General features: G+C 24.1%; 1 protein-coding gene across 3 annotated transcripts in view; it reads right to left on the bottom strand.

The window, feature by feature from the left end:
* Positions 1-450: 450 nt before the first annotated feature.
* LOC117171978 (GATA-type transcription factor sreA-like) overlaps positions 451-25,148 on the bottom strand; it is a 57,553-nt gene continuing 32,855 nt past the window's right edge. For 2 of the 3 annotated variants that reach the window (XM_033359678.1, XM_033359677.1), the window contains exons 5-8: positions 20,166-20,351; positions 13,818-14,067; positions 7,754-7,953; positions 1,460-1,609 (exon numbers count right to left, since the gene is read on the bottom strand). In XM_033359678.1, coding sequence (XP_033215569.1) covers positions 1,460-1,609; positions 7,754-7,953; positions 13,818-14,067; positions 20,166-20,351 — 786 coding nt within the window. Of the gene's footprint in view, positions 1,610-7,753; positions 7,954-13,817; positions 14,068-20,165; positions 20,352-25,148 lie in introns of all 3 variants that reach the window. The other variant, XM_033359675.1, reaches the window with a different exon arrangement.

Genomic DNA, 25,148 nt, shown 5'->3' with positions numbered 1-25,148 from the left:
ACAAATTTCTCGAACAAAAAAAAATAATAATAAAATAAAAATCAGCCTATTATTTTCAAGTCTCTAAATTTGTAAATCTTTAAAAATTATATAATTTCAAGCCATTTCATGTTAAGAAAATTCAAAAAAAAAAAATGTTACAAAATTCGCGGACAACATTTAAATTCACTCTCATTTCCCGGTCCAGCGGCCACCCTGTAAACGTTATTCAAGAATCTTGGAACAATTTCTAAAACCTCCTGATACTTAACCAGAAAAATGTGCAAATAGCTTTTGGAACGGCGGCAAAAGAGCAATAAAATTTATTACTTTTAACGTTCGGTATATAAAATCGTATGTTACCTAGGTATATCCTGATTTTTCTGCGTGAGTATTTTATCAAGTACGCAAACACCTCTTTTCCGTAGAGTTGGCTCGCGTGGCGCTCTACTTTTTCATTCGCGTTTTTCGTTTTTTTTTGTTTGTTTGTTTGTTTGTTTAATATTTCGTTTCTTTTGTTTAAGTACGTACGAGTTGAGAGAACTTTTATAGAGTATATCTATAGCCTGAAACGCCACACGACGAATTCACAGCGTATCAAAAGATTATCTACATCAACTATAATACAATTCTGTAAGTAAATTCTCCGTAATTTTACAATAAAGACACAACCCTAGTCTCCATCTCTCTTTCAAGTATCGTATATAAATACAAAAAAAAAAAACTTGATACTTGATGAAGAAAATATTGAGAAAAAAAAATCGTCGCGGGGTATTATTTTTCGGTCGGAAAACCTACTCTTTTCAAGCCAATTGGAGAATTACAAAATTTTTCATCACTAGGTAATAGACCAACTGGGGTAATTCACGTATTGTGCTTAAGAATTAGAAACGGAGAGAGTATTACAAATTTATGTCATGGACAACTCTGTTTGGCCCGTGGAACAAAAGCGATACATGAAAAAAACGAAAAATGTACAACTTTTTTGTTGTTGTCCAAACAGCGCAATTTTCTGTCGTAAGCGCATTGGGTTGTGACGCATGTATATGTACAATACTGCCCGACATTTCAGGTCCAGGCAATAGAAAATTTCGTATAAAAATACTCTTTGCTTTCCGCATATATGAGTGTATGTATATATATGTACATTTTGAATAACGTCTTAATACTGCGTTTTAATATCATTTTTTGTTTGTTTGTTTGTTCTTTCAAAGGCTATGCACCACGGGCCAGGTTGCATATTCAGATCTGGTTTCTTTTTTTTTCCTGGTTTTAGTTTTGTTTGTTTTTTTTTTTCGCCATCTCGCACTCTTTTCTTCAACCAAATGGAAGATTGTTCAACAACGAGATTCGCATCAAGAAAAATAAACTCACGTTTTTATTCCTCGTACGCGGCTGGACAAACAAAATGTGTCTGTCCAGGTTTGATTGACTTATCGACGAATTTCGGCAGTTGAGAGATTTATTATACTCCTCTTCCTCAATGAGCTCCTTCCGATAAAGAAGTTGCGACTAAATTTAGTGGAACATCCGAGAAATTGTCGCCGACACCATCCATTGTGTCGTCACCGTCATCTGATGAAGCCTGATGATGATGGTGATGATGGTCTCGTCCCTCTGATTTCATATTCTGAAAATAGAATTGATCCATTTTCAGTGACGAACTCAATTTAAATGTATTGCAAGAAATGGTACAAAAATCAGGGTTGCTACAAGAGTCTCGAGGGTGGACGATTTAATCGACGAAATAAATTCCCGGTCATTTTCCGGTTCGCAACTTTTTTTACAGTCAATGCAATTTAAAAATTGGAAGACTAAAGCTAAAAAATGTTCCACTTGAGGTAATAAAAACTGAGCTGCAAATCAAAGTACTCAAAATGTAACTGTTAAATTTTGAACTTTTAAAATTGAAATTTAAAAGTTTTTAGTTTAAAAAATGTTGTATTCAAATGCTCAATAATTTACCCGTATAAAATTAAAGGTACTAACATTTTTCAATATAAAAAAATATAAATCCACGTTATCATTTTCAATGTTCACAATAATTTACAATAAAAACTCGAATACTTAAATTTTCAGTAAACAATTATATAAAAAAGAATTTTTAACAAAATGCATGAATTTAAAATAGGACATTCTCAACCAAACAAAAATAAGGAATTTTCAACGAAGAAGATTAACTTTCGACCAAAAAATACCAATTTTCAACCAAATAGTTGAACTTTTAATAAATAAAGGTAAATTGTTAACCAAAAATGGAATAGTCAAATATGCAGCCAAGAGAATTAATTTTTAACTAAAAAAAAAAGAGAAATTTTCAACAAAAAATAGAAATTACATTTTTTATTTTTAAAAATCAAATTTTTACCCAAAAAAAAATCAATTTGAAAACAAAATATTTAAATTAATAACCAAAGCGATACGTTTTCAATTAGAATTATGCATCTTCAGCTAAAAAATGAATCTTTAATAAAGTAGTTCAACTTTCAACTAGGTAGTTGAATTTTCAACCAAGATTAATTTTCTAAAAAAAAAAAACACGAACATTTCTTATCAAAATCCATGAACTTTCAAGCACATAATTTCGTTTCCATCTAATAAATAAATAAATATAAATTTTCAATAGAAAAATCGAATATATGAATTTTCAGTACAAAAAATTATGATTTTCAGCTACAAAAAACGAATTTTTTACCAAAATAGTTCAATTTTAAAGAAAGATTAATTTTCTACAAAAAATAACATTTTTAACAAAATACATCCAAAATCCAGAAACGATAAATTTATTATAAAATGTCTAGTTTTTAACAATAAAAAAACTATTTAACATGAATTTTCAACGCAGAAGATAAATTTTCGAGCGAAAACAAGGAAATTTTCAACAACAACAAAATTAATTTTTAATTTAAAAAAAAAAGATAAATTATCAACCAAAAACCGAAATTACATTTTTTTATTTTTAAAAATTAACTTTTTACCAAAAAATAAATAAATTTCAAATCAAAATAGGTTAATTAATAATCGAAAAGATGAATTTTAAAGCAAAAAGATTAATTTTTTTACAAAAAAAAAACGAATTTTTATCAAAATGCATCCACAATCCAGGATCCAGAAAGGAGGATAAATTTATTACAAAAAATGTAATAGCTTTATATTGCGATAAAAAAAAAATGAATTTTCGGCCACAAAAAAAAAGATTTTTAAACAATCTAGTTGAATTTTCGACCCAAATAGTTTAATTTTTCAACCTAAAAAGACGAGTTTTCAACAAAACAACATGTCTAATTTCTAACAATAAAAAAACTATTTAACATGAATTTTCAACGCAGAAGATAAATTTTCGAACGAAAACAAGGAAATTTTCAACAACAAAAAAATTGGATTAAAAAAAAAGATCCATTATTAACCAAAAATGGAATAGTCAAAGTTGTAGCCAAGAGAATTAATTTTTAATTCAAAAAAAAAGATAAATTCTCAACCAAAAACAGAAGTTACATTTTTTTATTTTAAAAAATTAACTTTTTACCGAAAAAAAAAAATTTCAAATCAAAATAGTTAAATTAATAATTAAAACGATTAATTTTCAACTAGAACGAATCAGATAATTTAATTTCCGACTAATAAATAAATATAAATTTGCAATAAAAAAATTGAAAAACTGATTTTCAGTGCTCTAAATTAAAAAAATCAATCAATGAACTTCAAAATTTCCAAAATTATATCATTTTAAGGAATTTTAAGCTAGAAACATCATATATTGAAAAATTGAGAAATTTTTAACTGAACACTTCTTAAATTATAAATTCAATTATTTTCTTTTTAAATAGTTTAAACATACTTGGAAAGCTTCAAAATTTTATTTCAAAGTCCTGAGAAATCTGGAAGTTGTTTTAAATTTCTTTTAAATTTAAAATTATTTTCCCAATTTTTTCAGAATTTCTAAATATCTGTCCAAATGAATTGAATTTTTTCTACAATTTTCAGAAAATCCTGAAAATTTTAGACAATTTCTTTACAATTTGAATGTATAAATAACAATTGAACATTTATTATTTGTAGGCGAAATCTGAGTAATTTTAAGAGATATGTAGAAGTTTTGAAAAGATTCAAACTTAATGTAAAACTTGAAATGATAGCCTAATATAAAACAAAATGTAGATTTTCGCAATTTTTAAACAAAAAAATCAGATTCTTTTCAAGAATTGTGAAAGGCTTCAAAAGAATAAAAACATTTTTTGAAGATTCATAGGAAAATTTAAAATAATTTTACATTTTGAAAAATTATTTCAAGAGAATATTTAAAAAGTATTTAAAAATTTTAAACTGGTTTAAAATCTTCTTGTCAAATAGTTTTTGTATACTTTTTATTACTTAAATTACAGTTGAATTAAAAAAAATGTATTTATTGATTATATAAAAATGTTTTTTATCCAAAATTTTCAGCACCAAAGGCTTTTATTTATTATTTGTTCAAGTCTTTAAGAAAGCATTTTAAAATTATTTAAATTAAAAATGCAAGCTTAGAAATAAAATTTTTAAATTAAAAAAATTTTGAATTGCGCATTGTAAGCTAAATAATAGCATAATTGAAAACATAACAATTCAATTAATTATTTTTTAATTAAAAACAGTTGAAAGTCAACAAACGCGGACGAATTTTCAACAACATAGTTAAATCCTTAATCAAAAGGACAAATTATTAACAAAACAGTTGCCTTTTTAATCAAAAAATATACTTTTTATTAAAATTGTTCAATTTTCAATCAAAAGCATAATTTTTTAACAAATAAATTTAATTTTCTACAAGAATATGTGAATTTTTAACAAAACACAAAAAATTTTCAACCAGAAAGCGGATATTTGAACTAAAAAATATAAATTTACAATCAAAAATGGAATAGATATATTTTCAGTTAAAAAATTAATATTCAACAAACAACTTTCAACCAAATAATTCAATCTCCGTTTAATAAATATAAATTTACAGTAATAAATCGAATAATTGAATTTTCAGCACAAAAAATTATAATTCAACTAAAAAAATAGTTCAATTTTTAACCAAAAAGATGAATTTTCAAGCAAGAAAATTAATTTTCTACAAAAAAAAACAACTAATTTTTAACAAAATATATCCAGAATTCAGAAATGATAAATTTATTGCAAAAAATGTAATTGATAAATATTCTGTTTAAAAAAATTAATTTTTCGGCCAAAAAGAAAAACTATTTTTAAATAATCTAGTTAAATTTTCTACCCAAATAGTTAAATTTTTCAACCCAAAAAGACGAATTTTCAACAAAACAACGTTTCGAATTTTTAAACATAAAAAAACTATTTAAATTGAATTTTGTACGCAGAAGATAAAATTTCGAACGAAAAAGAATAAAATTTTCAACAAAAAAAAGTTGAATTTTCAACAAAAAAGATGAATTTCCAAGCAAGAAGATTAATTTTCTATAAAAAACAAGTAATTTTTAACGAAATACATCCAGAATACAGAAAAAATAAATTTATTACAAAAAATATAATTGATAAATATTCTGTTTAAAAAAATTAATTTTTCGGCAAAAAAAAACTATTCTTAAACAATCTAGTTCAATTTTCTACCCAAATAGTTACATTTTGCAACCCAAAAAAACGAATCTTCAACAAAACAACATTTCTAATTTTTAACCATAAAAAAAAACTATTTAACTTGAATTTTGCACGTAGAAGATAAAATTTCGAACGAAAAAGAAGGAAATTTTCAACAAAAAAAGATGAATTTTCAAGCAAGAAGATTAATTTTCTACAAAAAACAACAACTAATTTTTAACAAAATACATCCAGAATCCAGAAAAAATAAATTTATTACAAAAAATATAATTGATAAATATTCTGTTAAAAAAAATTAATTTTTCGGCCAAAAAAAACTATTTTTAAACAATCTAGTTAAATTTTCTACCCAAATAGTTACATTTTTCAACCCAAAAAGACAAATTTTCAATAAAACAACATTTCGAATTATTAACCATAAAAAAAAACTATTTAACTTGAATTGTGCACGCAGAAGAATATAAATTTCGACAGAAAAAGAAGGAAATTTTCAACAAAAAAAAGTTGAATTTTCAACAAAAAAAGATGAATTTTCAAGCAAGAAGATTAATTTTCTACAAAAAAAAACAACTAATTTTTAACAAAATACATCCAGAATCCAGAAAAAATAAATTTATTACAAAAAATATAATTGATAAATATTCTGTTTAAAAAAATTAATTTTTCGGCAAAAAAAAACTATTCTTAAACAATCTAGTTCAATTTTCTACCCAAATAGTTACATTTTTCAACCCAAAAAACGAATCTTCAACAAAACAACATTTGGAATTTTTAACCATAAAAAAAACTATTTAACTTGAATTTTGCACGTAGAAGATAAAATTTCGAACGAAAAAGAAGGAAATTTTCAACAAAAAAAAAGTTGAATTTTCAAGCAAGAAGATTAATTTTCTACAAAAAACAACATCCAATTTTTAAAAAAATACATCCGGAATCCAGAAATAATAAATTTATTACAAAAAATATAATTGATAAATATTCTGTTAAAAAAAAAATTAATTTTTCGGCCAAAAAAAAACTATTCTTAAACAATCTAGTTAAATTTTCTACCCAAATAGTTACATTTTTCAACCCAAAAAGACAAATTTTCAATAAAACAACATTTCGAATTATTAACCACAAAAAAAACTATTTAACTTGAATTGTGCACGCAGAAGAATATAAATTTCAACAGAAAAAGAAGGAAATTTTCCACAAAAAAAAAGTTGAATTTTCAACAAAAAAAGATGAATTTTCAAGCAAGAAGATTAATTTTCTACAAAAAACAACATCCAATTTTTAAAAAAATACATCCGGAATCCAGAAATAATAAATTTATTACAAAAAATATAATTGATAAATATTCTGTTAAAAAAAAATTAATTTTTTGGCCAAAAAAAACTATTTTTAAACAATCTAGTTAAATTTTCTACCCAAATAGTTACATTTTTCAACCCAAAAAAACGAATCTTCAACAAAACAACATTTCGAATTTTTAACCATAAAAAAAACTATTTAACTTGAATTGTGCACGCAGAAGAATATAAATTTCGACAGAAAAAGAAGGAAATTTTCAACAAAAAAAAAGTTGAATTTTCAACAAAAAAAGATGAATTTTCAAGCAAGAAGATTAATTTTCTACAAAAAAAACTAATTTTGAAAAAAATACATCCACAATCCAGAATCCAGAAAGGAGGATAAATTTATTACAAAAATGTAATAACTTAATATTCCGTTATAAAAAAAAAATATATTTTCGGCCACAAAAAAAAACGATTTTTAAACAATCCAGTTAAATTTTTTACCCAAATAGTTAAATTTTTCAACCCAAAAAGACCAATTTTCAAAAACACAACATGTCTAGTTTTTAACCATTAAAAAAACTATTTACCTTGAATTTTCAACGCAGAAGATAAAATTTCGACCGAAAAAATGAAAATTTCAACAACAAAAAAAGTTGAATTTTTAACCAAAAATGGAATATTTGAATTTGCAGTCAAGAGAATTAATTTTTAAACAAATTTTTAAACTGTTGAAATTTATAAAGAGTACCTATGTAAATTATTAACTCGCATTGCCCCCGATTACAAGTGGATTAGACCAGATTGCAAGTGAATTTTGAGCCCGAATTTGAAAAAAAAAAAAATTTCTAATAAAACTAGTAGTATCTGAGAATAATTAATAATAAAAGGGCACTTGCGGGCATTGGAAGAAAGTTGGATATTGGAAGGCCATAGTTGAGTTGCGCAGCCGACGGAGGACCATGGGCACCGGGTATCCTTGAAGGCGTTAACGCCGCCATCATAAGGTGAGGTTGAATTTGACGTCGAAGGGCCGCCAACATGTCAGCACTTTCAGCGTCCATATGATCAGTCTGTGGTGGAAGGGCATCTCCTTTTTCTATCAGAAAAGAACAAACAAACCATTTATCCCATTGCCAATAGATAATCAATTAAAAAAAAAAAAAACTAATAATATCTAGCAAATCAAATTCTAAGTTTCAATAAGGGTAAATATTTTTCCACCTTTAAATTGAAAACGTTTTAAACTGCGTGTGAATATTCGTGATTTCTCCCGCTTTAGAAAGCTGCTGACTCAATAATATGTATAATAAGTAGAATAAGAAAATGTCTGTGACTAATGAAGAAAAATACCGAGATACAGTAAATTCTTGCGCTCAAAGCGTGCATTATTCACATCTCTCGGGTTTTATTTCCTAACATTAAAAATATAGACAATTTAAACATTGATTATTAAACCAATTTTTAAATATTATGTTTTTTTTTAACAGTTTTGAAACAATAATTAATCAATAATAATTACGTGTTGGAAAATGAAAATATTTTGAATAGAATGAAAAGGTATAAAACTTGTATCATTTCTTAATAAAAGCATATTTAAAATTCGATCATTTGAAATCAATAGTATTTGAAATTGACACATTTTCAAAGAGACTTTTCACATTTTTCAATTAAACAATATTCAATGATATGCAAATGAACTGCAAAATTTAGAACTTTTTATAAATGATAGAGTTCAACGATTCAGATTAAGTTCCAAAAATATAAATCCACGTTTACATTTTCAATAGTCTAAATTAAAGAATCAATCAATGAACTTTAAAGATTTTCAAAATTATATTATTTTAAGTAATTTTAAGCTACACATTAAAAATTGAAAAATAATTTTTTAACTTAATAGTTCTTAAATTAGAAGTTAAATTATTTTTATTTTAAATAGTCTAGGCACCCTTCAAAAGCTTTAAAATTTTATTTCAAATTCTTGAAAAATCTAGAAGGGGTTTTAAATTTTTGCAAATCCAAAATCATTTTTCAATTTTTTCTATAACTTTTAGAAAATCCTGCAAATTAAAAAAAAATTATTTGAATTTATAAATAACAATAGAACACTTATTATTTGTAAAAAAATAGAGTGATTTTAAGAGATATTTAGAAGTTTTAAAAAGATTCGAATTAGATTTCGAACTTGAAATAATTTTAAATACTTACAACCAAAATTAAAATAAAATTTAGATTTTTTCAGATTTCAAACAAAACATTTTGACTTTTTTTTTTAAATTGTGAAATAATACAAGAGAATAAAAATTTTCTTAAGATTCTGAGAAAAATTGGAAATGATTTTTCACTTTGAAAAATTATGGAAGATTTCAAGGATTTTTTTTTAATTTGCAATATTTCCAAAAACTGTAGGAAAAATTCGATTAATTTTGAAATATATTGAGAAGTTCTGAAAAAGATTTTAAAAAACTTCATTTAAATTACTTGAAATCATTTCAATTTTTTAATGAATTTTGAATCTTTTCAAAACTTCTAAATATCTCTTAAAATTACTCAAATTTTTTCTACAAATAATAAGTGTTCAATTGTCGTTTATGCGTCAAAATATAACAATTTCACTTATAAATTAAACACTTTTTAAATGGAACAATTAAAATTGTAACGCTAAAAGTTTAAAAGTTCTTCGAAAATCTAAATATTCAAAGCTTTCTATGTAAAACAATTCAGTTTTAAATTATTTTCTTTGAAATATTTGGATTCAATTTACTCGCCTCACATGAACAATGAAATATTGCTAAATATTAAATGCTCGTTCTTTTTCTACATTAAGAAATTTAAACCTAAATGGTATAAAAATTCAGAAAAGTAGACTCACAATATTTTTAATTTAATAAAAACCTTTAATTATGACTATATTATTATGGATTTATTTTCTAAGTTGAAAATAGTAAAACGCAAGTTTACACTTTTTCATGACTAAAAAATTAATAGAATATAATAATAAATTTATTTATTAAATTTAATATAAAAAAATAATATAAAGGAATACCTGAAACTCTGAATTAAAAATATATTATTGATAAAACATGAGAATTTTTATTTAAAAATAAAATTATCGGAATAAATGATATATTAATTTCAATTCTTATCAAGACTTTTGAATTGATCTAGAATTGTTCGGTCAAATTAATTATTGTTCAGATTTATATACTTAGTACAGATGCATTTAAAAAATAATTTATTTCTTGTTATATTACAGCTGATAAAATAAAACCGTTTTTTATCAAAAAATTTCATCTTCTAATGCTTTTAATTATTAATTATTTAAATCCTCAAGACTGCACTTTAATCATTTTAGAAACTGTTAAAATCCAACTTGGGCAGATTTTTCTTCTGAAAATTCGTAAAATTCCCGGTTTCCCGGTCCGACGGCCAACCTGTTTTTTTATTTTTAAAAATCTTCGTTTTTAAAAACTTCTAATTTTTCATTTCTTTTTTTAACCTTTAAAACTGCATTTTAAAATTCTTTAAATTAAAATATATGCTTAAAAGTTTAAAAATCTAAAATGGAAAATTCGTAAAGTAAAAAATTTTCGAATTAAACATTCTAAAATAAATGATATATTAGTTTATAAAAATGACAATTTATAAAAATCACAATTTAGGAAATTATTTAAAAACGATTGAAATCAAAGTTGGACAAAATTTTTATTCTAAACATTTTGTTAACTTCCCGGTCAAAAAATAAATTCACTATCATTTCCCGGTTTTTTCTCTCAAATTGAAAAAATTCAGACTTTGAAAATTGGATAATTTCATTAAAAACAAGTTGAAATCGTACCATTTCTAATTTAAAACGTTCAAAATTGAACAATTTTATTTCCAATTGAAGAATCTTGAAATTAAATTAAGTTATAGCGTTTAAAATTCAGTGAAATTGAAATTCTATTATTTCTAATTAAAAGCGTTCAAAATTAAATAAATAAAAATTGCAAACTTTTGAATTTGAATCATTTTAAATTCAAAGTAAATTGACCAATCCAACCAATTTAATTTTAACTGCAAAATTAAAATCATAAAATTATTATAAGACTAATTTTTCAACAAAACAGTTGAATTTTTAACCAATAAAGATTTTACACTAAAAAATTGAATCTGTAAAGTTTAACTTAAAAAATGTAATTTTCAACAACAAAAAGGCACAATTTTCTTGAAAAAAGATGAATTTTTAAAAAAATTAGTTTTTTGCAAAACAAAAATTCAACAAAATAGTTAAATCTACAACCAAAAATTAATTAAAAAAAAATAATACACTTTTTAACCGAAATTCTTTTCAGCCAAATTCTACAAAATTCATTTTCTACCCAAACATTGTTAAATTTTCAACCCGAAAAGAATGATCTTAAAAAAAACAGTTAAATTTTTAAGCAAAAAAGATTTTATAATAAAAAATTGCATATTTAAAATTTCAGTTAAAAATTTTATTTTCAATAAAAAAAAACATTTTATCCAAAAAGAGACATTTTTAAGCAAGAAAATTAGTTTTTTGCAAAACAAAAATTCAACAAAATAGTTAAATATACAACCAATTGAAGAAATTTTTAACAAAATAATACAATTTTTAACCTTAAAGAAATTAGTTTTCAATATATTAATTTAGGTTTTTACTAAAATTAATTAATTAATTACTAAAAATTAATTTTTGTGCAAAACAAAAATACAACAAAATAGCTAAATCTTCAACCAATAGAAGAAATTTTAACAAAAAAGTACAATTTTAACCGAAAAGAAAGGAGTTTTCAACCGAAAAGTTTTAGCCAAAGAAAGAAAAAAAAAACAAATTAATTTTCAAAAATATTATTCAACTTTCAGGTAAAGAATCAATTTCTTGTCAAAATATGGTTAAATTTTCAACCAGAAAGGAAGATATTTCAACGAAAAAGTTTTATCTTTTAGAAAAAAAATTTCAGAATAAAAAATTGAATATTTAAAGTTTCAGTTTAAAATTTATTTCCAACAATAAGAAAAAGACCATTTTAATCCAAAAAAATGGAATGTTTATGCAAGAAAATTAATTTTTTGCAAAACAAAAATTCAACAAAATAGGTATTCTTCTTCCTTTACTATATCTTTTACTAAAAAGAAAAATTTTCAACGAAATTCCTGAATTTTCAACCAAAAAAATTGTATCATTTCAGTTGCAACTTCAACTAGAAATGATAAATTTTCAACTAAAAATGAAACTGTTCAATTTTATGTTGAAATAATTAGTTTCAGCCGAACAAACAAACAAAAAACAACGAATTTTCAACAATTTTATTACACTTTCAGGTAAAAAATCAATTTCCCATCAAAGTATGGTTAAATTTTTAACCAGAAAGGAAGATATTTCAATAAAACAGTTTTATCTTTTACAAAAACGATTTTACAATAAAAAATGGAATATTAAATTGTCAGTTTTAAATTTATTTTCAAACAAAAAAAAGTGTTTATCTCAAAATAGGAATGTTTAAGCAAGAAAATTAATTTTTTGCAGACCAAAAATTCAATAAAATAGATGAATCTACAACCAATTGAAGAAATTTTTAACAAAATAATACAATTTTTGACCTTAAAGAAATTAGTTTTCAAAAAAAAAAAAAAAAAAAAAAAAAAAAAAAAAAAAAAAAAAAAAAAAAAGATGAATTATCAAACAGTAAAATTAATTTAGGTTTTTACTAAAAAGAAGAATTTTTAGGAAAATTCATGAATTTGTAACCAAAAAAATTTATCATTTTCAATTGTAACTGTAACTAGAAATGATCAATTTTATCTTCGAGAAAGAAGATTTTACAACAAAAAATGGAATAGTTGAATTTTAAGTTGAAAACAACAAAACAACAAAATGAGTTTTCAACCAAAAAGATGAACTGTCAACCAAGAAAATTGTTTTTTTTTTTTTTTTTCAACCAAATTCATGAATTTTCAACAAACAAAATTTATCATTTATATTTGTAACTTCAAAAACTTGATTGAAAACTAAACTTATATAATTGTACATTAAAGTTTAATTTTCAACCAAGTAGTTGAAGTTTCCACTAGAAATGATAAATTTTCAACTAAAAACGAAATAGTTCAATTCTAAGTTGAAAACATTATTTTCAGTCAAACAAAAAAAAAAACTAATTTTTAACAATATTATTAAAGTTTCAAGTAAATAATCAATTTCCTTGCAAAATATCGTTAAATTTTTAACCAGAAAGGAAGATATTTCAATAAAAAATGGAATATTTAAGGTTTCAGTTTCAAATTTATTTTCAACAAACAATAACAAAAAGGCAATTTTCATCTCAAAAAAGGAATATTTAAACATGAAAATTAATTTTTTTCAAAACAAAATTTTTTTTAAAATAGGTAAATCTACAACCAATCGAAGAAATTTTTAACAAATTAGTAACGAAACGAAAGGAGTTTTCAACCAAAAAGATGAATTTTCAAGTCGAAAACTAGTTTTTTTTTTGTTTTGATTTACTAAAAAGAAGAATTTTTAACGAAATTCATGAATTTTCAACTAAAACAAAAAAGTTGTTCAATTTTTATTTAAAAACGTTAGTTTCAGACAAATAAAAAAAAAATAATTTTCAACAATATTATACAACTTTCAGGTGAATAATCAATTTCCTTGTAAAATATGGTTAAATTTTCAAGTAGAAAGGAAGATATTTCAACAAAACAGTTTTATCTTTTATGAAAAAAAAATTCACAATACAGAAATGGAATATTTAAAGTTTCAGTTTAAAATTGATTTACAATGAAAAAAAAAAAGCCAAACAAGTTTTCAACAAACAGTTGAATTTTCAGCCACGAAAAAAATAAAACTAAAAAAAATAAAAAAAATAATAAAAATAAAAAAAAAATAAACAAAAAAACATAAATTTGAATGAAAAGTTGTAGATTATTATAGTTAATTAATGATTCAAGACTTACTTCGATGCCTTGTGGGTTTCTCACCCTTAGGTCGACGTCTGCGAGTATGAATTGTGTCCCTTCGCATCGTTACAGGACGGTTAATACCATGTAATTTGTAGTAAAGGCCACACGCGTTACAAACCATCTCCCCCTTTGTATTTCGCCTCCAAATAGTTGTTGTCATTGTGCCACAATTTGTGCAAGACATGTCTACTTTCTTTGTAATGTTACCACTCTGCTGATCAATTTGCTGCTTCTGATCCTCCATCTAAAAAATCAATTTATCAATTTCGATACTCTTCACAACATTCAATTCGAGATCAAGTGAAAAAAAATATATTCTTTATCATACAGAATTATAGATTAGGGTAGTTCGAAAATCGTCAAGTTTCAAAAGTGCAATGTGCTTGTCGAAATTCTTGTTCATTTTTTCGCTTAACCGCAAAACTTTCTTTTTAAAATTGCCTCAATTTTCACTCGCCAATTTTTCAATCTCGTCATATTTTTAACATAATATCTTTAAAAAAAAAAACAACACAATTTAAGATTAAAACTTAAGAGTTTTCAAATTTATTGATTTGAACAAAAAAAAAGTTTTGAAATAAATAGACGATATTTAGCAAAATAGTTGCATTTTTGAACAAAAGAGATGACTGTTTAACCAAATACATGAATTTTCAACCCGTAAGGACAAATTTTCAACAAAAAAAATTGAATTTTCGATAAAAAAAATATGTATTTTAAACAAAATAGTCGAATTTTTTAACAACATTATTAAACTTTCAATAAAACGGTGAAATTTGTAACCAAATTGATGAATTTTCAACCTGACAAGATAAATTTTCAATCAAATAATTCAAAGTTTCTGTCCAAATAGATGAATCTTCAACAAAGCGGATGAGTTTTCCACCAAAAAAGATCAATTTTTAACAAACTAGTTGATATTTTAACAAAATAGTTGAGATTTCAATGAAAACTGATTAATTTTTAAACCTGAAGGACGATTTTTCTGTGCAAGCAGACTAATAAAAAAAATTAATTTATATATGAAACAATACATTTTTAAGAAAATTGTTCCATTTTTAAATAAATAATAAAACTTTCAACAGAATAGTTGAATTTTTCATTGAAAAATACGACTTTTATTTCATTCTTAATTTCAATTTATCATTTTATTCATTATTATGTTATTTTATTTATATTGTTCTTTTTATTTTTTTTTATTAAACTTTCAACAAAACAATGGAATTTTTAATCAAATTCATGAATTTTCCATACAAAAATTATATTTTTTTAAGCAAAAATGATCAATTTTCAATACAGAAAGGACGAATTTTCTGCCCATACACGCGAATAAAAAACAAAACACTTTTTCGACCGAAAAAGATGACTTTTTAACAAAACAGTTGAATTTTCAACCCAAAAGGACGACTTTTCAGTCCAAATAGCTTTTACACAAACTTTTAAACAAAATAGTTACATTTTTTAACAAAATAATTTAAGTTTTAACAAAACAGTGAAATTTTTAGACAAGTTGATGAATTTGCAACTTAAGCAAATAAATTTTCAAACAAATGCTTAAATTTTTTGTCAAACAGATGGATCTTCAACAAAGCGAATGAGTTTTCCACCAAAAAATATCAATTTTTCACAAAATAGTTGAGTTTTTAATGAAAAATGATTAATTTTTAACCCAGAAGGACGACTTTTCTGTCCAATCAGGCGTATCTTCAACAAAACAGTTAATTTGCCAATCAAAGAGGAAAACTTTCACAAAATAGTTGAATTTTCAATAAAACAGTTGAATTTTCTACCAAAAAAGATAAGTTTCTAACAAAATAGTTCAATTTTCACTTAAGTAATCAAACTTTCAACAAAATAGTTGAATTTTAAATTAAAAAGATTTCTTTTATTTTAATATTATTTTATTTTTTATTACTTTATCTATTTTTATATTATTATTTCTTTATTTTTATTTTATTGAATAAAATTTCAACAAAACAATGGAATTTTTAATCAAATTGATGAATTTTCAACCAAATACTCAAAAGTTTCTGTCAAATAGATGAATCTTCAACAAAGCGGATGAATTTTCCACCAAAAACGATCAATTTTTAATAAAATATTTGATATTTTAACAAAACAGTTGAGTTTTTAATTAAAAAAGATAAAAAAAACATTAATTTTTAATTCAGAAGGACGATTTTTCTGTCCAAACAGGCGAATTTTCAACACAACAGTTAATTTGTCAATCAAAAAGGAAAACTTTTACAAAATCATTGAATTTTCAATATAAAGGGACGAACATTCAGTAAAACAGTTGAATTTTCTACCAAAAAAGATAACTCTCTAACCAAATAGCTCAATTTTTAACTAAAAAACACAACATTTAATTTAATATTACTTTATTATTGTTTTATCTTCTTATTTATTATTATATTATTATTTTCTTGATTAAACTTTCAACAAAGAAATGAAATTTGTAATCAAATTGATGAATTTTCAACCTGCAAAGATAAATTTTCAACCAAATCGTTAGAATTTTCTGTCTAAATAGATGAATCTTCAACAAAACAGTTGAATTTTCAATCCAAAAGGACGAATTTTCTGCCCAAATATGCAAATATTTGAACAAAAAATAAATATTCAGGCCTGAAAGACCAATTCTCTGTCCAAAAGAGATAAATTTTAAACAAATACTTGAATTTTCAACATACAAATATGAATTTTTAACAAAATGCTCGAATCTTTACTGAAAAAAATTAAACTTCAATAAAAAAAAAAGTTGCATTTTCAATAAAATAGTTAAACTTTCAGAACGAAAAGACGAAATTTCTATAAGACATTTGAATTTTTAATCGACAAAAAAAATGAATTCTGGACAAAAAAAGTAATAGCTGATATTTCAACACCAACAAAAAACAAACGAATTTTCATCCAAATAATTAAATATTTAACAAAATAGTTCAATTCATAACTAATTAGTTGATATTTAAAACTAGAAACTTTAATTCTTAACATAAAATGTAATAGTAAATTTTTTGCCAAAATAAATTCTACCCAAAGAGATGAATTTTAAAACAAAAAGATGAATTTTTAACCAAATACATGATTTCTCATGCAAATAGTTGAATTTTCATTCTAAAAAAATTTAATTTCTAGGAACAGAGAAAAACTTTGAAACAAAAAAGACAAATCTTCAAATGAAAATTTAATTTTCAACTAAAAAAAAACGAATTTTCAACTAAAAAAACGAATTTTCAACGAAATAGTCAAATGTTCATCAAAACTTATGAATTTTTTAACTAAAATGATGAATTAAAAAAAAATCATGAATTTTTGAACAAATAGTTGAATTTTCAACCGAAAAATAATTAATTCACAACAGAAAATGCAGTAAATGATATTTTAACCCAAAAAATGAAATTTCTGCCAATTGAGACGAATTTTGAAAACAAAAAGACGAATTCTCAGTTCAAAAATTAATTTTCAACAAAATAGTCTAATTTTCATCAAAATTGAGGAATTTCCAACTAAAATGGTGAATTTTCTGCAACAACAAAAGAACATAAATTTTTAAACCATTTTAAAAATTTGCAACCTGCAAAAATTAATTCTAAACAAAAAATGTAATAAATGATAATTAAACAAAAAAGAAATGAATTTTCTATCACACGAGATGAATTTCAAAACCAAAGACGAATTTTTAATAAAGAAGAATAATTTTCTACTAAAATTGACGAATTTTCAACCAAATAGTTGAATTTTTAAACTAGAACGATGAATTAACAACCAAAAATGTAATAGTTGATATTATAAGAAAAAAATCTAATTTCTACCAAAGGAGAGTAACTGAAACCCCGAAAAAATGCTACTAGAATTAATTTTTACATAAAATGATCAATTTTCCAACCAAAAGAACGAATTTTTATTAAATAAAGATTTTTTAATAATGAAAGAAGAAAAAGTTGATCAAAATCGTTGACTTTTCGACCAAATAGTTAATTCTCAATCAAAAAGTTTATTTCCGACCAAACAGTTGCACTTTTAACAAAAAAAAAGAGGAAATTTCAAAACCAATAAGATTAATTTTTTATCAAAAAGTTGAATTTTCAACTAAAAAATATCAAATTTGAAGCAAAAATGGAAAATAAAAATTTTGAGTATACAAAATTAATTTTGAGCACAAAAAAAGGAGTTTTCAACAAAATAGTTCAATTTTAAAACAAAGATATGAACATTTAACCAACAAAAACGCCATTTACATTTTTTTTAAGCAGGCCAATATTGTCATAAAAATTTGTTTGTAAGCATGATTTACATAATTTTCATCAGGAATTTCCTTTTTTTTTCAAAAAGGAACAAGAAATTTAACAAGCATATTGCACTTTTTAAATTTGGCGATTTTTGGACCAACCTATTATGGATAGAATATGTGGAAAAGAAATATTGGAAAAAATGAATTACTTGACTAACTAAAATAAAAAAATTTAACAAAATAAAGATTTTTTAATAAAGACAGAAAAATCATTTTATGCAAATTGTTGGATTTTCAACCAAAAAGTTAATCTTCAATTAAATAGTTCATTTTCAACCAAACAGTTGCACTTTTAGACAAAAAAGAGAAAATTTAAAATTAGTTTTCTATCAAAAAGTCAAATTTTAAACTAAAAAAGATTAATTTTGATCCACATATGGAGAAGTTACATTTCTCAGAGCGACCGTTTTAATCAAAGAAAAAAATTCCTGGGCATTTTCCGATTTTTCCCAAATCACAAACATTTTTCACGGTGAATGAAATTAAAGAAATCGAATTCTGAAGCCAAAAAATTCAATTTAAAGTAATAAAAACTGAGATAAAAATTAAACCACTAAAAATGGAATTCTTGAATTTTAAAATTGAAGTTTAAAAGTTTTTCAAGTCAAAATTTTACATTCAAATGTATGATAATTTAAACGTATAAAATGGAAACTACTAACAATTTTTCAACTGAACAATTTTAAATTATATTCAGTTAAACTGTTAAATTAAAATTGTTTAATTTTTATATATCATAAAAGTTCAAAGATTTAGTTCAAAAAATATAAATCCAAGCATTTGGAAAATTTAAAAATTACATCATTTTAAGCAATTTTAAGGTATAAAAATTAAAAGTTGAATAATTAATTTTTTTGTAAACTGAAAATTTCTTAAATTAAAAACGACACTAAATTAATTTTATTTTAAATAGTTTAAAAAGCCTTAAAATGCTTCAAAATTTTATTTAAAAATCTTGAAACATTTACATGTTATTTTGAATTTTTCCAAATTTTAAATTATTAAAAATTTTTTTTCAGAAATTCTAAGCATCTTTGAAAAAAATTCTAATTTTTCCTACACATTTTTCGTTACTGCCGAATAAAAAACTTCCCTTAAAATCTTCCACATTCATGTTTGATGATTTTGAAATCATTTTATATGCAACAATTTGACTTAAAAATTAAAAATTTTTAATAGGACAATTAAAATTTCAACGTTCAAATGAACAGCCAGATATTTCTAACTGTTAAATAATTGTTTCTTTTTCTTAATTAAAATTTTTTTAAATGAACGGTTTAAAAATTGAATATTTTAGACTGAAATAATATTTGAAATTTAATAAAAGCCTTTGATTCTGAATATTTTATTTTGAAATTACCTCAAAATTTAAAACAGTTTATAAAATTACAATCGGGCAATCTGATTCCGAATCGTCTTGTAAAATCAATTATAATTTTCACTTCAAACATTTTTAAGTACCATTCAATTTTCAAAATCATTAATTAAGTTATATTCAGAGTTAATAAAACAAAAATTTTGATTTAAAATTCTTTTAATTTTTCATTGTAAAAGTCTTAAAAACTGGATTTTAAAATTCTTTAAATTAAAACGTAAACTTAAAAATGAAGAATCTAAAATGGAAAATGTTTGAAGTGAAAGATTTTCGAATTACGCATTCTAAACTGAATAATATAATTGAAAAAGACAACAATTTAACTAATCACTTAAAAAACAGTTGAAATCAAAGTTTGCTGGATTTTTTTCAAACAAATTTGTAAAATTGCCGGTCAAAAAAAAAAAAAAATTCACCGTCATTTCTCGGTTTTTCCCGGCCTTATCAAATTCCCGGTCATTTCCCGGTTTTCCAGGTTTCCCGGTTTAGAGGCCACTCTGATTTTTAGCAAAAAAAATTAATTTTCAACAAAACAAAACAAATTTTTAACAAAATAGTTAAATTTTAAAACAAAGAGATGAAATTTTAACCAATATTGTCACAAAAATGTTGTTTCTAAGCACAAAAGTGCTTAGAAAAGAAATAATAGAGAAAAAAAATGAATTGCTTTGACCTTTTCCTTGGCCTTTTGCGACCAAGATGTAAAATCTTGAGCTTGCTCTTCATTAGACTCGAGGCGATAATTAATAAGTCCAGGACTGGTGGGAGCTTTGCTGGGATAACTTTGTTTTCGTCTACCCTTTGTTTCCTTTCGGCCAATACTAGCCGGACTGGATGGATTACTATCCATGGAGGCACTCTGCAAATAAAAAATATATTGTTTCAATTCATTTTTATCGACAAAACAATAAGGTCAATGTCTCAGTAATTGTCACGGTCCCAATAATCCTAAAACTTGGTTATAATATGAATATATTGTCAAAAGATATGTTAAAAGTAAGATTTAATGATAAAATCCATTAATTCTTAACATTTTATATTATCAAATTGACTTTTAATTAATTTAAATTCGATAAAAAGCAAGAAAATTGGCGTCACGAAAATTTTTGTAATTTTGTTTGGTTAATGATTGACAAAATTCCTATTTGTTTATCGCAGACTTCACAGTCTTCCCCTTCCCCTTTTTTTTGTTTTTTCACTTGAACGCGAATTGAAAATCCAACTATTTTTGGTGGAAAGATAATTAATTATATTTTTCTCAAATGTCTACTATGACTCTTGCTTGAAAATTCATATTTTTTAATAAAAATTTTAATATTTAGTTGAACATTTTTATTAATTGTTTCAACGTTTAATTACTTTAGTAGGAAATTTAACTAATTGGTGCATAGTTAAATATTTTCTTAAAAATTCATATTTTCGGGAAATTCAACTGTTTCATAGAAAATTATCTATAATCAACCGAAAATTGAAATATTTGATTAAAAATTAATTTTTAAGGTGTAGATTTATCATTATGGTTGAAAATGATCTACATATTTAAAAGTTTATATATAATTTTTTACAAAATTCAACAATTGGTTGACATTTTTTATATTTTTGTTTTTACTGAAAAATATTTATTGAAAACTCTTGACTTTTCTTTTTTAGGAAAAAAAGATGTTTTTCTTTATTTGCTGTTTCCAAACTTCAATAGGAACATTTTATGGTGGTTGTCCAAATTTGGTCGATGGATTCTTGGTTTTATTTTCAGGAATTCTGGACATTAACAATTCTGATTTAAATATTCAACTTTTTGTGGAAACTCCATCTCTTTGAGAATCAATTTAATCTTTTCAGTTAAAAATCCTTTAAAATGATTATTTGGAAATTAATCTTTTTAGTTAAAAATCCTTTAAAATGATTATTTGGAAATTAATCTTTTTTAGTTCAAAATTCATCCTTCTGTAAGGAAATAGATTTTTTTTTACTAAAAACTTAACTATTCCATTTTAGGTAGAAAATTACCTTTCTAATTTTAAAATTCAACTAATTTCTTGACTATTTTTCTGTTTTGTTTCATTTCTATTGTTTTTAATTAGACCTTAAAATCTTTTTTAGTTCAACATTCCTCTGTTCGGTTTAAAATTAATGTCTTTTTACTGAAAATTTAAATGTTCTATTTTTGACTTAAGATGTATCTTTTTTAATTTGAAGATTCAACTAATTTGTCGATACTTCTTTCTTGCTTTAATTCAATCAGTTTTTAATTTTAAATTCCTCGCTTAGGTGGAAAGTTTAATTATTTCATTTTTGGTTGAATATTTATCTGTTTTAATTGATGATTCAACTATTTGGTTGAAAATTGAACTAATTTGTTGAACATTTCTTAGTTTTTTGTAGAAAAATAATCTTTTTTTTAAAAATTCAACTATTTTGTTAAACCGCTCTGCTAAAAATTCATTTTTTCTTACATATTCATCTCTGGTTGCAAAATAGACAATTTAATCACTTTTTGGTTGAAAATTAACTTTTTTTTTGTTGAAAATCACTTTTCTGTTTTTTTTTATTTCTGGAAAATTCCTCTATATTGGTACAAAATTTAACTTTTCTTTAGGAAATTCGTCTTTCCGGCTCGGCAAATTAACAATGTAGTAGAAAATTTAACAATTTTGTTGAAAATTAAAAATTTTGTTGAAAATTTACCTTGTTGACTCAAAATTGAACTATTTATTGAAAATTCGTTGCTTTTTTTGTCGAAAACTAATCTTTTTGTTTGAAAATTCCAACTGTTTGAATGGAAGTTGAACTCCTTGTTTGTAGGAAATTCCTCAAAATTGGCACGAAAGTTCACTATTGTAGTAGAAAATTCAACTATTTGATTAAAAATGAACTTTCATAGTTAAAGTGAATTTTTTTGAGTGAAATATTCATCTTTTCGGCTCATAATTGAACTATTTTATTGAAAATTCGTCGCTTTTTTTGTGTATAAAACTAATCGTTTCGATTGAAAATTCAACTATTTGCACAAAGTCCACTGTTTTAGTAGAAAATTCAACTATTTTATTGAAAATTGGTTCTTTTTTTTCGTAAAAAAAATAATTTTTTTGCTTAAACATTCAACAATTTATCGAAATTATACTCTTTTACTTAAAATCAAATTTTGTTGAAAATTCGTTTCTTTTTTGCAGAAAATTCCTCTATATTGACAAAAAAGTCCACTATTTTCGTCGAAAATTCAACTATTTGGTTGAGAATTAACTTTTTTTGTTGAAAATTCATTTCTTCGGCTCGACAATTCATCAATTTGAATATTATTATTTTTATTATTATAATTATATTATTATTTTATTGAATATTATTTGAATAATTCATCAAATTTAAATATTTTAGTAAAAAAGTCTACTATTTGGTTTAAAATTACCTATTTTTATTGTAAACATAAATGCTTAGTTAAAAATTAACTCTTTCTTTTAATTCATATTTTAAGGTTGAAAATTCAACTCTTTCATTGAAAATTAATATTTGTTTTTTAAAAATTTTTTTCGTAATTCGTCTTTTTGTTGAATTTAACTGTACCTGAATTAAAATGAAAGATTTGTTGTGGTTAAAATATCAACTATTACATTTTGGGTTGAGAACTCATATTTTTTTGTTAAAAATTCAACTGACTTATTAAAAGTTAAATTAATATTTATAAAAAAATTTTGTTTACGATTTCTCTATTTCTACGTATTTAGTTAAAAATATATCTATTCCATTTTGAGTTTAAAATTGATCTTTTTTTGGTAGAAAATGAAACTGCGGGATTCAAAATTCATCTTTTTGGTTAAAAATTTTAATAATTTGTTGCAAATTCTTTATTTTTTGTAAAAAATTAATCTCTTTGGTTGAAAATTCTTGATTTTTTTTGTAGAAAATTAATCTTTTTTGTTGAAAATTAAAATTTTTATTTGAAAGTTGAATTACTTGGTTAGAAAATTATTTTTTCTTACTGATTCATCTCTTCAACAATTTAATGAAGTTATACATTTTGGTTGAAAATAAAACTTTTTTTCTGGAAATTAGTAGAAAAGTCAACAATTGTAGTAGAAAATTCGACTATTTTAATAGAAAATTCAAGTATTTGGTTGAAACCGAATTTTTTTGTTGAAAACACCAATGTTTTCTAGAAAATTCCTTTTTTTGTCTCGAGAACTCAACAATTTGGTACCAAATTCAAGTATTTGGTTTAAAATTAACCATCAGGTTAAAAATCCGTATTTTCGGGTTTAGAGTTCAACTTTTTTATTGAAAATTAACCTTTTTTTTCACATTTTTTCGCAGTTCGTTTTTTTTTTTGTTGACATTAACTGTGTCTGATTTAAAATTAAAATTTTTCTTGGTAGAAATATCAACTATTATATTTTTCGTTGAGAATTCATATTTTATTTGAAAGAAAAAACATGTTTTTTTTTGTATCGAAGATTCGTATATATTTATGCATTTAGTTAAAAATTTATCTTTTCCATTTTGGCTTTAAAATTCATCTTTGAAAAATCAACTATTTTGATAAAAGTGGAATTATTTTTTGGTTAAAAATGCATCTATTGTGTCCGAAATTTCAAGTATTTCAGGCCCCGGCTTAAAACGGGATCAGCTTTATCGGCAATTGCGAGTACCTCTCATAATCTACTTTGAGCTGAGGCTGATACTTTCCGAAAGCAATATTAGCTGGGAATTTAGACTATCTATTTAGTTTAGAGCAGAGTAGAGTAGAGTAGAGTAGAGTAGAGTAGAGTAGAGTAGAGTAGTGGATACTGAATCCGGGAAGGAGCAGAGATATAGAATTTAGTAAACGGCCTTTCCCCGAATCTCCTCCTCTACCTGTTATCAGACAAAAACCAATCCTAGAACCTCGGAAACGCTACAAAGGTGGGCACCACCGTGAACTTTTATTATGGAGGAAGGGAATTGAGATTCTCTTCGCGGAACAAAGAAGGTTTTTAAAATCCTTTGAAATCAGGCTTATCTGAACATCTGTTAACAGCGGGTTGACACAGTAAATTCAGTGGGTCCGCCGCTTATGGCCTATCACAAAGAACTTTCCAGTTATCTATTATCTGCAAGGCCTTGAAGGCCTCTTACCTGGAGGCAGGTGGGCCTTGAATAGTGGCCCCAAGGGATCCCTTGTCAAGAAACACAGCCAAGGGTCACCTGACCTGCTCACTGCCTGCCTGCCTGCCTGCCTGTCTTCCTTCCTTCTTTCTTTCCATCTATACCTGGATTTCTTTCCTACTACTACTACCACTACATACTACTAGTTATTATTATTTGCACTGGACAAAATGCAACTAAGGCTCACAGAGGACCATCTATATTTGCGCAGACACTGCCTAGTCCAAGAAGAGCAACAGCCCAAACCTACAAAGGCCAGCCAAGCCAGCCTTCCTGACTTCACTTTCCTTTATCTTCAAAGAATACGGCTTCTGTAAAGCTAACAATAATCTCGAACTCACTCTGCATTCCTCAAAAAGCTAAGCCAACAACTTTCAAATTCTAATCTTCGAAATTAAGACAAATTTTACTCGATATACATTTTAATTTGCAACCTGTTTCTCCAGCTGCGACGACCTCCATACTTACAACAACAAAAAAAAGCAAAATAAAAATAAAACTATTGATAACAGACTTCACA

Source organism: Belonocnema kinseyi, chromosome 4 (genome assembly GCF_010883055.1).
Source record: "Belonocnema kinseyi isolate 2016_QV_RU_SX_M_011 chromosome 4, B_treatae_v1, whole genome shotgun sequence".
NCBI lineage: Eukaryota > Metazoa > Arthropoda > Insecta > Hymenoptera > Cynipidae > Belonocnema > Belonocnema kinseyi.
Note: the sequence above shows the minus strand (reverse complement) of the source record. Positions and strands in the feature narration are given on the sequence as shown.